The sequence below is a fragment of the Sceloporus undulatus genome, chromosome 7 (genome assembly GCF_019175285.1).
Source record: "Sceloporus undulatus isolate JIND9_A2432 ecotype Alabama chromosome 7, SceUnd_v1.1, whole genome shotgun sequence".
NCBI lineage: Eukaryota > Metazoa > Chordata > Lepidosauria > Squamata > Phrynosomatidae > Sceloporus > Sceloporus undulatus.
This window is the reverse complement of record NC_056528.1, coordinates 49,733,465-49,748,792: the sequence shown is the minus strand read 5'-3', so window position 1 is coordinate 49,748,792 and position 15,328 is coordinate 49,733,465. Positions and strand designations below refer to the sequence as shown.

At 43.8% G+C, this 15,328-nt stretch overlaps 1 protein-coding gene across 1 annotated transcript in view; it reads right to left on the bottom strand.

The window, feature by feature from the left end:
* The window catches only part of SLC16A2 (solute carrier family 16 member 2), a 63,673-nt gene extending 55,259 nt beyond the window's left edge, over nucleotides 1–8,414 (bottom strand). The window contains exon 1 of the mRNA XM_042479642.1: nucleotides 7,987–8,414. Within this exon, the coding sequence (XP_042335576.1) occupies nucleotides 7,987–8,353 (367 nt within the window). The 5' untranslated portion in view covers nucleotides 8,354–8,414. The remainder of the gene's footprint in view (nucleotides 1–7,986) is intronic.
* Nucleotides 8,415–15,328: the final 6,914 nt, after the last annotated feature.

The following is a 15,328-nucleotide window of genomic DNA, read 5'->3' as shown; positions in this document are numbered from 1 at the left end:
TGATCCGTCTTTATCGACAAAACAGACACAGCGGGGAAAGCGGAAACAAAGACACTTAATTCCAGGAGCATTTGAAAGCAATGCACCAAAGAAGCCAGCATTTGTCCGTCCGGCTCCAGCACTTGAACCTGAAGATTTGCGGTGGAGGAAGTCTGGCCAGGGTTGGCTGAACAGGAGAGGCCCTACGGAACAGGATTCTCAGGATTCTTATCAGAGAGGAATTCTTGCAGCAAAAACTCAAATACGTCAACGCTTCCAGCCAACAACGCTCACTCCACGCTTGAGCGGCCCTGACTTAGGAGGTTTAATGCTGCCTTACGTTTTGTTGTCCTTGTCCTGGGCCTTCAAGTCAACTTGGATTTCTGGCCATCCTAGGGACTTCTTGGTAAAAAGTGGAGGCTTGCCATGGCAAACTCAGATGGAGAGAATATGACTTATCCAAGATCATCTCAATGATTTCCGTGGCTGAACAGGGATTTGAACTTTGGTTTCCTAAGGATTTCTGCAGAAGAGGTTTGCCATTGCATCCCTCCGAAACTGAGAGAGTTTGACTTGCAAAAGATAGCAGAGAGAACCAACATTCGTATTGGATGAAGATATCTTCAAACGTTCTCTGAAGAGATTTTGCCATGGCTGCCATGCTCAACCATGGACATCATCTATATGGCTTTACATGGCTGAGCCACTGAGGGACCTTGGGCAAGTCACACTTTCTCAGCCTCAGAGGATGGCAACGGCAAACCCCGCTCTGAGGCAACTTGCCAAGAAAACCCCATGATAAGATTGCCATAAGTCGGAAATGACTTGAAGGCACACAACAACAACAAAGCCCACACTTCTGCAAATCCTACTCATTTGGAGAGTTGTCCTGAACTGGGACTATAAACAGATGCAGACTGACTTAAGATATGTTACAAAAAAAAGTGTTTGAATAAATGCACAGCTCAGAAGCTCAAAGGTCGACTGTAACTGAAATGAACCTCACCAAAGGCTGTTCCGTTCACTGAAACGGATGACAAGTCATTGTGGCCATTTGGGAACATGTGGCGTCCTAACCACAGAACCTCGCAGGAAGAAGCAGCGTCTCCGGCGAGGGCATTCCAGTTGACACAAGCGTAGCCTCTGGGTCCAACTTGCAGACCTAGCTGGGCCACATTCCTGGCCATAAAAAATAGACCCAAGAGTCGAACTCTGTGCCATCAGCCACCTTGGTCTTAACCTTCCTTTTAAAAGACAAAAACCCAAAATCCAAGCTTTTAGGAGAGAGAGAGTTGCCCATAGCTGGACACCATTGGAATCCAAACTTTCAATCGGCTGATGGAACAAAGCTGCCCAGGGAATAAAGAAAGAAACTATAAACTTAGGTCCAAAACACACTGCACAAATAATCCAGTTTGAGACCGCTTTAACTGCCTTGGCTCAGTGTTAGGGAATCCTGGTAACTGTAGTTTCTGGGGCACCAGAGCTCTCTGATAGAGAAGGCTCAATATCTCACAAAACTATAGTTCCCAGGATTCCCTAGCACTGAGCCAGGGCAGTTAAAGCAGTCTCAAACTGGATTGTTTCTGCAGTGTGTTTTGGACCCCAGAGGCATTTCTATGATATGAATACTAGTGCCATTATGGATGCATTTGCACTGGAGAATTAATACAAACTGACACCCCTTTAACTTTCTTTCCGTCCTAAGAAAACCTGGGATTTGTTATTTGTTGTAGCTCCCAAAACTCTCCGACAGAGAGTGCAAAATATCTCACAAAACTACAAATCCCATAATTCCATAGCATGGAACCGCAGCAGCTAAAGCAGTGTCAAACTGCATTGTGGATTAGCCCTACATTTGATTTTTGTGTGTATATGAGGACAGGCTTTATTTTCTTAAACCATGCATGTGTGCGTGTGCAGACACAAACAGCGTGAAAACTGTTTTGCTTTGTTTCGCTTCAACTGAACTCTAGACAACAGAAGGACGACCCAGACAAACATTTGGCAACTTCAGAGTCTCAGAAACCTACCCTAGACTTCCAAAAATGATTGAAAAAGACCTCAGAAATAACAAAAAAGCTTGCCGTTTCAGCTGGTGACGGGAGTGCATCCTGTGCATTTCAGGGAACAGTTTGCCTGTGCAGTAACAAAAACTGGTTGTTGAATTGCCACCTATACACACAAACACACACACAAACACACACAGAGGAATTCTTGTACCTGGGAGCTGTTTTTATTTTATACTTTGATTTCCCGCTGCGTTCTGCTTTTGTCCTTTTTATGACAGATCTGGGATCACGATAAAAGAGGAAAGTTGGTGTGCCAAGACACAATGCATCACACAAAGATATATTGTGCGCATGCTTTTATAGAGGCACCAGTCAATACAGGCAAGGATACCAAAAGTGGGTTAGCATGCCGGCTTCACCCATGGTACGCTGCCTCTAAGACTTGAAGTTTTGGTGATAGGAGGACAAGTTTATTCTGCATAAGGTCCCAGTTCAACCCCTGGCATTGCTGCCCAAGGGAGTCCATATGGTCCTTTCCCCCTTCTCTCCCACTGCAAAGGCACTGCCAGTCTTGAAAAGGATGGATTAGCCGATATCCAGCTTGATAGAAAGCAGGTATGTATATTGCACATTCTCACATTAAGTGCAAACAGCATTTGCAAGAGAGAAGGACATGCAGAACCTCCTCAGTATTGGTCTATACTAAGGCTAGAAACTTTGCACTGGTGACCTTAGCTTTTAGGGATGTGGTTCATGGAGGCATGCTGTTATGTTCACAGCAGCACAACATTGCTCCAAAATATATGGCAGAAATAATCCAGCCAGGGCAAGGTAGTTATAGCGGTGCCAAACTGCATTAATTCTGCAGTGCAGATGCAGTCTTAGATCTAAAACACACTGCAGAAATCGTCCAGTTTGAGAGTGCTTTGACTTCCCTGGCTGAGTGCTAAGGAATCCTGGAAATTGTAGTTTATTGAGGCACCAGACCTCTCTGAAAGAGAAGGCTAAATGTCTCCCAAAACTAGTTTCTGGAATTCCCTAGCATTGAGCCAGGGCAGTCAAAGTGGTCTCAAACTGGATTACTTCTGCAGTGTGTTTTGGCTCTTTGCTTGAGTATTCCTGCATGGCAAAACCGGGTTGGATTGGATGGTCCTTTGGGTCTCTTCTGTGATTCCATGATCCAGATTTATCCCCATTTTGCTGCATGGTTCTGATACTCCTCTCTCTAGCCTCAGTCACACTCCACCTGGATCTGTAAAATGGGCATAACTACAGCCGATCTTGCTGGCTTATCCCCAGGAACAGTAAGTGACAGAGTTGTTTCAAATCAAACAATCGTGCCATGGAACTATACTTAAATTTTAAACAAAGAAGAGGCAAGGGAGGAGGACCAAATCTTTTTGGCTAGCAGCCATGTGGCGTCTTTCAACACCCAGCTCAACCTTCTTGCTAAACAGAGAAGCAACCGAAAGATAGTTCATGACAACACTTCTTTGGAACAATATTAAGTGGCCTGACTGTGCAGAAGCTATATTTCCACAATGGTTCCCTGTCGACTTTTCTTTGTGGACGAAAAGTCCCAGGTCCTTCATCAAAAGCACAAGAAAAGCCATGCTCTCCAACTGTCCCAAATTGCTTAATCCTCAGCCACCCCCTTTTCCAGCTGTGTTTATATCATCCCAGTTTGTCTTTCCTCCTCCCGCTTTCCCCCTTTGTCCTCAGCTTGCTGCAAAATGCCACACTATAAATCCCAAAGATTGCACAAAGCAAGTCAAGAGGGAGATCAAACCGCTACAGTTCTGCTGTACGGATGCAACCCTGAAGGCTGTGTTTGGAAACTCCCTGGTCTTGGAAACAAAAAGAAAACAAAGCGCACTGTTGCGTTGCATACCCAAATTAAATTAAATTAACACAGATTACATACTCAATAATGTATGCTCAAGCTATTTAGTGGTTCTCTTGGCCTGAAATGAAACTCTTCTTATGAGATGCGACAGGCGATGGTCCTACACTCCAAAACAACGGCTGCATCCACAGTGCAGAAACAACCCGGTTTGGCAACACTTTTACTGCATGGCTCAACGCTCTCCAATTCTGGGGATTGTAGTTTCCGAAAGCTATGAACTACCGTTCCCAGAACTGCACAGCATTGAGTCATGGCAGTTAAAGTGGTATCAAACTGGGATATTTCTGCACTGTGGGTGCAGAGAACATAGCAAGTGCAGATGCTACATCCTGAAAGCACATCAGCACCTTATTGTTTTGGCACAGTTTTTCCTTCTGAGAAGCAACGCAAACATAAAGTCCGTGTTTTGATGATAGAGCTACATTTATTGCATTAAAGAATTCATAAGCGATGTCAACCCACTATGGAGCATCACAAAATGCCACAACTACACACTTAAGGAGGAATACAGCTCCCCAACTTGTCACATACATTTGTATTTGTATTATTATTTTCCTGTATCCAGCCTTCCTCCTAAAATAGGGACTCAAGGCGGCGAAAGGAGCAGATCCAAAGGTCAAAAACACATTGCACAAATAATCCAGTTTGGGACCACTTTCACGGCCCCTTGGCTCAGTGCCAGGGAATCCTGGGAAATGTAGTTCCTTGTGGCACCAGAGCTCTCTAATAGAGAAGGCTACATGCCTCACAAAACTACAGTTCCCAGAAATTCCTGGCATTGAAAGCGGTCCCAAACTGGATTACAGTATTTGTGCAATGTGTTTTTGATCTTTGGATCTGCTCCTTTCGCCGCCTTGAGTCCCTATTTTAGGAGGAAGGCTGGATACACACCCATGAAATCTCATGCTAAAATAAAAACCAGGTAGTCTTAAAAGTGCTGCCACATTTTTCTCTCCCTCCCTTCTCCATTTTTAAATGTCTTGCCTATATATCCTTTGTCAAAGGGACCCATTTCCCCTCGGAACAGATCTGTGGATTCCTAGAGGACAGCGGCATTTTTAATACTACCTAAATTGCAAAATCTGCCCGAGGTGATAGAAAATTAAGAGTTGGGCATTATTATTATTGTTGTTATTATTATTATTATTATTATTATATTTAAAAAGCAGGGTATATAGACTGATTAGGTTCTTAGCTCTTTTGTCTGGCTCCATCTTTGAAGGTCTTTAAGCAAAGGCTGGATGGGCATCTTTCCGGAGTGCTTTAGTTGGTTTAGTTTAGTGCTTGGGGTCCCTTCCAATTTTAAGGTGCTTTAGTTTTATATTTTAACATAGAAGGGGGAGTGGATTACTATGCCTTTTGTACCATGGGGAATTTGTGCTATATATTTTACATGCGAGGGTTAGTTAGATGAATGTCAATGAGAATTTACAACAATCTGTGTTTTTATAGATACAGTCTGCCTTCTGTATCCATGGATTCAACCATCTGCAGCTTGAATATATATATATATGTGTGTGTGTGTGTGTGTGTGAGAGAGAGAGAGAGAGAGAGAGAGAAATGGTATCTTTTATACCATTTCATATATATATATATTGCTATTTTATATAAGAGACACCATTTCACTATGTCACAGTATATAAACAAGACTTGAGCATCCACAGATTTTGCTCCTGGAACCAAACCCCAGCGGATGCCGTGTTTTGCATTTCATATTTCTAGAGACCAGATTGCAACAGGCTGTGGCTAGAAACAATAAAGCGAGACACATACAGGCCTCAATCCTATTGTTAGTCTGGACTAGATTAGACCCAATGAATAGGATTCTCCAGTGTGTTGCCTCAATGCAACTGTTAATGTGTCCGGTTCTCCGGTTCGGTTTAAACAATGGGATCTCGGCCATCTCCAAACATACACACAGATGGAGACATGCAGAGATACGGTTTGGAAGCAGAGAGCATTGACAATGATATTATCGATTCCCATGATCCAAAATATCCTCCTTTTACACAACATAGAGGACAAAGAGAGGGGGTTTTCCATTAAAAGGGGGGGAAAGAGGCCTGTTTTTCAGAGAGAGAAACAGCCCAGGGAAGGCAGATCGGTGTGTTTTCCTAGCCAAAGATCCAGAAGATTTGAGATCACAATCTCCGGTCTCCTCCTCGTGGGTGAAAAGATACACAACCGCTCTGGGTTTACTATTGCAAGTGAGTAGAATTGACAGCAAGCTGCACATATGATTTCCCCCCATATTTTGAAGGGAGATGAAAAGGCCCTTCTTGCAACAGACCAAATCCATGTACCAACATGAGTAGACCCTCAATGGTTAAGTCGACCCCATTGATACTATGAGTCCCTTTTTGCCTGAGGTTGGAAGCAGATCGATTGTTCTGATTACCAAAAATGTTATCCTGGAGAAAGATGGAGAAGATACCCAGGTGAGCGAGGGATAAGAGAAACAAGGGATCCTCTCTCAAAAGACTATGCTATCCATAAAAAATGAAGACGTTGGGTGCAATTGATCCAATGCCCAGACTGGAGGAAGGAGAATTTATAGTTTGACTTGCTGCCTAAGGACTCAAAGGAGTGTATCACACAAAGGAGGTCAGGAGTTTATCCCGTGAAGATCCCAGAAAAACCACCTAACCATGGGAATCCATTTCACACGACGTCGCACCAAACCCACCATTAAAGTGGTCACAAAGAAGCATTAACACACATCTTTTTTACTTTTGGGATTGCATCACCAATGCATTTCCGATATCGCTTTATTTGCGCACTTGCGTGTGATGATCATTCGCGCCATCGCTCGCCACTTTCGCTTCATTTTCAGGATGCTTTCAATGCACTTTAATCTCTCTTTAATGCCGAAATTAGCCCCGGTGTGATAAACTCCAAAGACTGACCCAAAAGAAAAGAACAGACACTCATATTGGCATGTTGAGCCAGTGTGATACTATGGTTTGTGGAGATCTGGGTTCGAGTCCCTGCTTGAGTATCAAAAATTAGGTAAAGAAGTCACACTCTCTCAGCCTCACAGGATGGCTATGGCAAGCCCTTCTCTGAAGAAATCTTGCCAAGAAAACCCTATGGTAGGCCTTGGGATCGCCATAAGTCAAAACTGACTTGAAGGCACTCAACAATAGCACCAACAACTTCTCTTACTAGCAGTGTGACCAAGTGTCCTCAATGCAAAGGAGGACCAGGCCTTGCAAAATGTCGGACCTTTGTTGAAAGCGGAGGACAGGGCCAAAACAACCGCTCCAAATGCTCACAGAAATAGAAACCTATGCTTTGTAACCATGCTCCAGATGAAGGGCCTTTTGGAATCCTTCCTGAACAGAAGATGGAAAGGTATGATGTGTCCTGGAAAAGGAGGATGTCGGGTCCTACTATGACTACTACTACTAGGAGATCATCAAACAACGCTGCAAGCATGAAAGCCCTGGTGTGGAAGGTCAAAGGAGAAAATGCCAAGGTGGGATTGCTCCTGGACATAAAGAGGACACAAACAAAGGCCAGAGAGGAGATGTGGCTGTTGTGAAATGCTCTCCAGTGGAGGTGTCCTGCAAAAGGAGGACCTCTGCTCACCTGACCCTTTGCCTCCCAGTTTGCTGAATTCCCTAGCATTGAGCCAAGGCAGTTCAAACAATCTCAAAGGCGGATTCGTTCTGCAGTGTGTTTTGGAGCTTTGCTTCTGGCTGCATCCAGCAATAACTTGGATGAACCCCCTTGGACTGTCCTTCCTCACCCCTAGGGAATCCTGGGAAAGGTCTCAAAATACACTGATTCCTGCAGGGTGTTTTTGGACCCTAGTCTCTGGTGGCATCCAGCCCTTGAATTGCCTTGCCTCCCTGCTAGGGAATCCTGGGCCAGGTCTCCAAAGTGCCTTGATTCTGGACCTTCCATCCCTGGCTGCATCCGGCAGTGACATAGATGGACCTCCTTGCCTTGCCTTGGCATCTTGGGAAAGGTCTCCCAGTGCCTTGGTTTGGGATCTGGACCCTTCTCTGCTTGCCTCCAGCCCTGGGTTGGCTGGAGCCCTTGCCTTGCCTCCTGCTCTGGGATCCGGGGCCAGGTGGCTCTCACCTGTCTTGTACTGAAGGGCCGGGTCCTTCTGGGAGTCGCCTTCCTCCTGCAGCAAGACGTAGAGCATCCCGAAGGAGTTGTGGATGCCGAAGATGGAGCCGTTGCACCAGGTGGCAGCCAGCACCACCACCCAGCCGAAGCCCCCCTCCGGAGGAGTAAAGCCGGAGCAAGAAGAAGGACCACCAGCAGCAGCAGAGGCACCACCAGCAGCAGCAGCAGCAGAGGAGCCACCGGGGGCCTTCCTCCCTCCTCCTCTTTCTCCTTCCTCCTCTCCTTCCTCCTCCTCTCCTTCCTCCTCTCCTTCTTCCTCTTCTTCCAGGGCTCCTTTCTCCTCGGACATCGCAGGCTCCGGCCGACGCAGCACCATCGCGCCTCCGCTGCCTCCCAGAGCTGCTGCTGCTGCTGCTGCTGCTGCTGCTGCTGCTGCTGCTGCTGGGGCTGCTACTCCTGCTTCTCCTCCTCCTCCTCCTCCGTCATCCCTCCTTCTTCTCTTCTTCCTCTCCTCCTCCCAGGGCCCTTCGCCACTCCTCCTTTCCCTCGCCTTCCCCGGATGCTCTGGCGAAAAAAAGGAAGCCCTGCTGCGTCTACACTGCGCTTCCAAAGCGCTTCCGAGCCCTGAGTAGCCACTACTCCTAAGGGCAGCCTGCGATCTGGAGTAGTAAGGCAAAGTCGAGGCCAGGAGAGCCAATAGGGAATCAAGAGCATCGTTATTGCCACTACTATGATTAGCATTAATATTGTGACCATTGTTAGCGTTACTATTAGCATTAAGGTTGGGGCTATGATGGTTGGTGGGTAATAAATAGCATTATTATTACCGTTACTATGACTATCATTAATATTATCACCATTAAAGTCGGGGCTAAGACATCCAGTGTGTAATAATTAGCACTATTATTACCATTACTATGATTATTATCGTTGATATTATTATTATTATTACCATCACTATGATTATCATTGCTATTATTATTATTACCATTACTATCATTAAATTTCTTATCGTTAAGGTCAGGGCCTTGACAGCTAGTGTGTAACAATTAGCATTATCATTACCGTTACTATTATTATCATTAATATTATGACCATTACTATGATTATCACTAATATTATTACCATTGGAGTTGGGGCTATGACGGCCAGTGTGTAATAAATAGCATTATTATGACCGTTACTATGATTACTATCCTTAAACTGGATTAATCCAGCAGTGCAGATGCAGCCTTGGAAGCTGGCTTCCTCCAAATCTTCGCGGAGGAAGTGCTCTCATGTGCAACATCTGAGCTTTGATCCTTGATCTTGTCAAAGTCTATATTCTGTTTTGAAACAAAGGATCCCTTTTTATATTGTAACCTTTGAGTCACTTTGTTACGTTTTTGTTTCCTTCTGGATTCTGTTTTGTAAACTGCTTTTGGAGAGAAAAGCAAGATACAAATACAGTAAATATGATGCTGATGATAATAATAACAAGATGATGATGATCTAACGATGATGATGGTGATGATGATGATGATAACAATAATATGATGATAATGATAATAATAAGATGATGATAGGATAAAGATGATGATACTGATAATAATAACAATATGGTGCTGATATAAAGATAAAGATGATGGTGATGATGATGATGATGATAATAATAATAATAATAATAATAATATGATGATGATGATGATGATGATGATGATGATGATGATGATGATGATGATGATGATGATATAATGATAAAGATGATGCTACTGATAATAATAATATGATGCTGATATAATGATAAAGATGATGGTGATAATAATATAATAATAATAAGATGATGATGGCTATGATAATGATGATGACAATTATGATGATGATGATAATAATTTAATGATAATAGTGATGTTAATGATGATAATAATTATAATAAAATGATGATGATGATGATGATGATGATATAATAGTGATGATGATGATCATAATGTTAATGATGATAATAATATGATGATAATATAATGGTAATGATGCTGGTGATAATGATAATGATAATAATAAAATGACGATGATGATCATGATAATAATACGAATACTAATAATATAATGGCAGTGATAATGGTGATGATGATGATTATGATGATGTTGATGCTGATAGGAATTGCACCCTTAAAACACAGACACACCCTTAAAAACCAGACCAAAACCAGCTGCAGGACTTAAAATCGATTGGAGGACAAGGTGAGGCTACTCTAGAGCCCATCATCCCCTCTTCCCAGCTGCCTGGGAGGAAGTGCCTGTATTTTCCGACCGAGGAAGGGCAGAAAAAGTGGGGAAATCCAGGGGGAAACCCCTTTTCCCTTCCTGGCCCCATAAAAGAAGGCAGCAGCCCTCTTGGGGCACATTGCAGAGCTTTGCAAAAAGGGACCCCAAAATGCCCAGAAAGGAGCTGGCATTCCCTGCCTTGGAGGAGCCCCCAGCGCTTTGCAGGGCTGCCCCCGCGCTACTCCGAGTAGTAAACATGGAGCTGGCAAGAGCAAACACGTCCGGAGCAATGGGGGAAAGGAGCTCCAGGGGTTAGAGAAGCAATTCCTGTCCCTGCTCCGCCTCCAAGGCTGCCTTTTTTGCTCCTACAGACACAGCCTGCACCCCCCCCCCCAATGCAAAGCCCTGTTGTAGGAGGTGGAGAGGTTGCCTTTATGCCTGTGAGTAACAGGGATTGCAGACAGGGCTTGGAGGAGGGTTTTGCAAAAGCAGAGGAAGACGCCAGTCTAACTATTGCAGGCTTAAGCTGCATCCAGACAGCAGAAATAATCCAGTTTGGCACCATTTTAACTGCTATGACTCAGTGCTGTGGAATTCTGGGAATTGCAGTGTGTTGGGCCACCAGAGCTTGTAGGATCTTTGAGACTCACTGCAAGGAAGGCGTTGGCAGCAGGAGCTTTCCTAGACTTTAATAATAATAATAATAATAATAATAATAATAATAGAGTTCTTGTAAGATCTTTGAGACTCACTGAAAGGAAGAAATTGGCAGCAGGAGCTTTCCTAGACTTCAGTCTACTTCCTCAGATGCATTTGGTGGCGTCAAAGAGTAGAGTTGGTGGAGTGAAGTAGATGCGAAAGCTCATGCTGCCAACTTCTTCCTTTCAAAGATATAGCTGTGTTAGTCTGTGGAATCAGAATGCAGAGAGATCTTGTAGCACTTTTGAGACTCACTGAAAGAAAGAAGTTGGCAGCAGGAGCTTTCCTAGGCTTAAGTGCATCTGAGGGAGTCGACTTAAGTCTAAGAAAGCTCCTCATGCTGCCAACTTCTTCCTTTCACTGAATCACAAAGGTGCTACAAGATTGCTCTACAGACTGGCTATACATTATTGGTTATTACCTTTCAAACCCTACATGGTTTGGGTCCAACCGTCCATGAGGAAAGACTTAGAGAGCTGGGTCTGTTTAATCTGGAGAAGAGATGGTTAAGAGGTGATATGATAGCCTTGTTTAAGTATTTGAAGAAAGTCATGTTGAGGATGGAGTAATCTTGTTTTCTGCTGCTCCAGAGAATAGTACGCAAAGCAACGGATGCAAACTACAGGATAAGAGGTTCCAGAAAACGCCACAATAGGGTTGCCATAAGTCGGAAATGGCTTGAAGGCACAAATAAGAAAGATTAGACATATTGCAGCCCAGGACTACTATTGCCTCCAAGACAATGATATAGACTGTCTTTCGGTGCGCACCACCTTCCCTCCGCCTGACTCCAAGGTCTCCTTTCCTACTTTGTTCCTGATCTGTTAATCCCAAAAGGTGTTCGAATACAGACAGATGGTGTGTGGGATGAAAACACCCAGATAGGTGTGTGTGGGAGGTCTAGTTTGTGCACCTTGAACTCTACCCCAATGTCATGTCATCCTTGAAGCCCATAAAGCCATAGGAGGGTTCCTCCGCTTCCACATTGGCCTAAATGTCAGGTTGCTGCTCCGAAAAGCAAAAAGAGAGAGGGAATTTCCCAGCACAAGGTTATTTGCTTCAATGGGATTTCTAGTGCCCATTAAGAGGTCACTCCTATGGTCTCCTTTCAGCATCAAGGCAATTAATTGTCTTGTATTTACGGAAGGCGACAGTTGTGGTGAGCGGTGCCCAGATTTCATTATTATTAAATGGAGACGGAGTCCAGTTCTTTCAGGGAACAAGAGCCAAGCGTTATCGGAACAGAAAGTACCGTGCGTTTAATTGGCAGGAAAAAGGGAGCCTTCGCATTCAGGGGATGCACTGATGGAAGATAATCATCTGTGAGCATTTTATGGCAACTGTAAAGCTTATGGAAACAATCTGGAATGTGCATCAAGGCCTGTCAGTAGATTAAAGAATGACACAGTGCAAATTTACTCAGAGAGGGGAGAAAGCCTCAATAGGGTTTGCTCCTTGGTGTGCGTCGAGGGCCTTCATCCATTGTTTTGTCATTTAACACACAGCAACTGCACAAATCCAGGGGGGAGGGACCATTGCTTTCCCCATTGCACCATCTACTGCCACCAGTATGGCATACTGGTTAGAATGGACTGATCTCTGGGTGCATCTACACTGTAGAAATAATGCAGTTTGGCGCCACTTTTAAGTGCCATAGCTCCATCCTAAGGAATCCTGGGATTTGTAGCTTTACATGGTCTTTAGCCTTCTCTGCCAAAGGCGGCTGGTGCCTCACCAGACTACAAATCCCAGGAATTTGCAGTACCATCCAAGTACTAACCAGGGCTAACCCTGCTTAGCTTCCAAGAGCAGGCAGGATCTGGTGCTTTTAGAATAAATCTTGCCAAAAAACCCACTTGTAGGAAATGACTTGAAGGTACACAACAACATAAACACACACGCACACATTGAACAAATTGGTACGTATCTGAAACTACCCTTTTTTGTAATGCTGGAAATTCTCCCTTCCTGGGAGGTCAGAAATGTGGCCCCACTTTTGCCCAGCTTCTATGTGCTCCCCCCAAAGAAGGTGTCTTTTAAGGAGAGCCATGTCCCTGTTTCTTGCGCAGCGCCAGGATCAGGGGTTATCATGCAATTTTAATCTGCCAAGGCAACCCTTTTAGTGCTGTGGTTTTATAGCTATAAATTATGAAGCGCAGCTTTGGGTACGCCAGCAATTTAGTGGGTGGATTTATTTGGGGGAAAGGGAAAAAAGAAAAACCCCAAGGCACAAACATGCAAAAAACATGAGAGACAGGCAGCATGCCAGCCCTGGGCATGCGCTCAAAGATTGCCAGCCTTGGGCAAGTCCTGAAAGAGCAGCCTTGCTTTTGGGTGCCAAAATGGACTACCACTTTAGGTTTGTGTTGCCTTTGCAACCATTAGTATACAATCTGCTCCAGGATGGGTTGCATTTCCACATACATGAGAGACCCAGCAATGTCCAAAGGCCTTGCTTTGGGGAACGTATTGAGGATTTCTTTGTACACATGCCATCTTGTCCAAACCCTTCTGCCCAGAACTGGACACATTATTCTGAGCTCTGACCAAAACAAAAAAGAGTGGCACTATTGTGAAGTCGAAGGCTTGCATGGCCGGCATCCATCGTTTTTTGTGGGTTTTTCGGGCTATGTGGCCATTTTCTAGAAGAGATTATTCCTGACGTTTTGCCAGCATCTTCAGAGCCACAGATGCTGGCAAAACGTCAGGAATAAACTCTTCTAGAATGTGGCTACATCGCCCGAAAGACCCACAAAAATCAGTGGCACTATTGCATCCCTTGTCCTGGCTCTTGTCTAAGCAACCTAGAATTGCTTTGCCTTGTTTTTTAACTGCTGCATTGCACTGTTGACCAACATTTTGCTTATGCTCTAAGATCCCTGGATCCTTTCCACATATATTGCTTTCAAGTCAAACTTTACCTGTCCTATATTGTTACATTTCATTTTTCCTGCCTATGTGTGGTGCCTAGTTTAGTGCTTTGTTGGGCTATGAGTCTGGAGACCAGGGTTTGAATCCTGGCTTGGCTATGGAAACCAAAGTGACCCTGGGGACGTCACACTCTTTCAACCTCAGAGGATGGCAATGACAACCCACCCCCCTGAAGAAACTTGCTGAGAAAACCCCATGATAGGGTTGCCTTAGGGTTGCCATAAGTTGGAAACAACTTGAAGGCACACAACAACAGCAGCTTTGGTACATGTCCAATTTCTTTCCACTGGATGTCCCATAAGTCACTTCATTTGGAGCCATAACTATTACTTAAAGTGATTCCCAAACTTTGGTTCTCCAGGTGTTTTGGACTTCAACTCCCAGAAGCCAACTTGGCCAACAGTGAGGAATTCTGGGAGCTGAAATCCAAAACATCTGGAGGGCCAAAGTTTGGGAACCACTGACTTAAACAATGCCTTGCTGGGTAATAGCTTGCATGAAGTTGCTTTCTTGGAGTATTATTATTATTATTAACATTTATTTATAGGGTGCTGTAGAATTTGCACAACACTTGACATAGTACAAAATATCCCCCCAAAATTATCAAAGTATAAAAAACAAAATATCATTAATATTGGGCAGGAAATGTGAAATGTCCAGCTTTGTTTCCTTCCCACATTGCAGCTCTGCCATCTGGTGGCGCAAGAAACATTCCTTGAGCATTTCTGTGCTGAACATTACTCTTGCTGCACAAACAAGAGATAGCCAGGAGCTTTTGCCACTCAGAAATAAATGCATGTCACAAATATTGCATGGTTTTAAAAAACCCAGAAAGAAGTTTGCTTTCATTATTATTCATATCCATTATTCATATTGTGCAACCAATAATGACCGAGTGAAAACTTGGATATTTATTAAAACCTTTGAGAACGAGTTGGCTTCAGAATGTATATAGACCTGGTTTTAAGTCATTGCAGATTTTACTCTTTCGTATAAGTCTTCCCTTGATTCAAGCAGATGGAAAAACTCCATTTTAAAACGTCGCCGAGCTCCACAAGATTTTCAATGGGAGCAAAAAAGGCCAGCATTTCCCCCTTGTTCCTGTTTTGATTTGATTTGAGTGTGAGCGGTGTGTTTGTCAAAACAAAACATCTCTTTTGCACATGCACAAAAATCACACTCTATGGGACCAGTCATTGATGTGAGCATTTTGTTGTTCTTTTGTTGTCTGTTTTATTGAATCATTTCCTGTATTGCTATGTATTTTATATGTATTATCCTACTAGAAAGGCCCCTTCGCCACCACCTTTCCCTTCTCCTTTTGTGTCGTGTCTTTTTAGATTGTAAGCCTGAGGGCAGGGAACCGTCTAACTAAAAAGATTGCATGTACAGTGCTGTGTAAATTTACAGTGCTTTATAAATAAAGGATAATAATAATAATAATAATAATAATAATAATAATAATAATAATAATAAT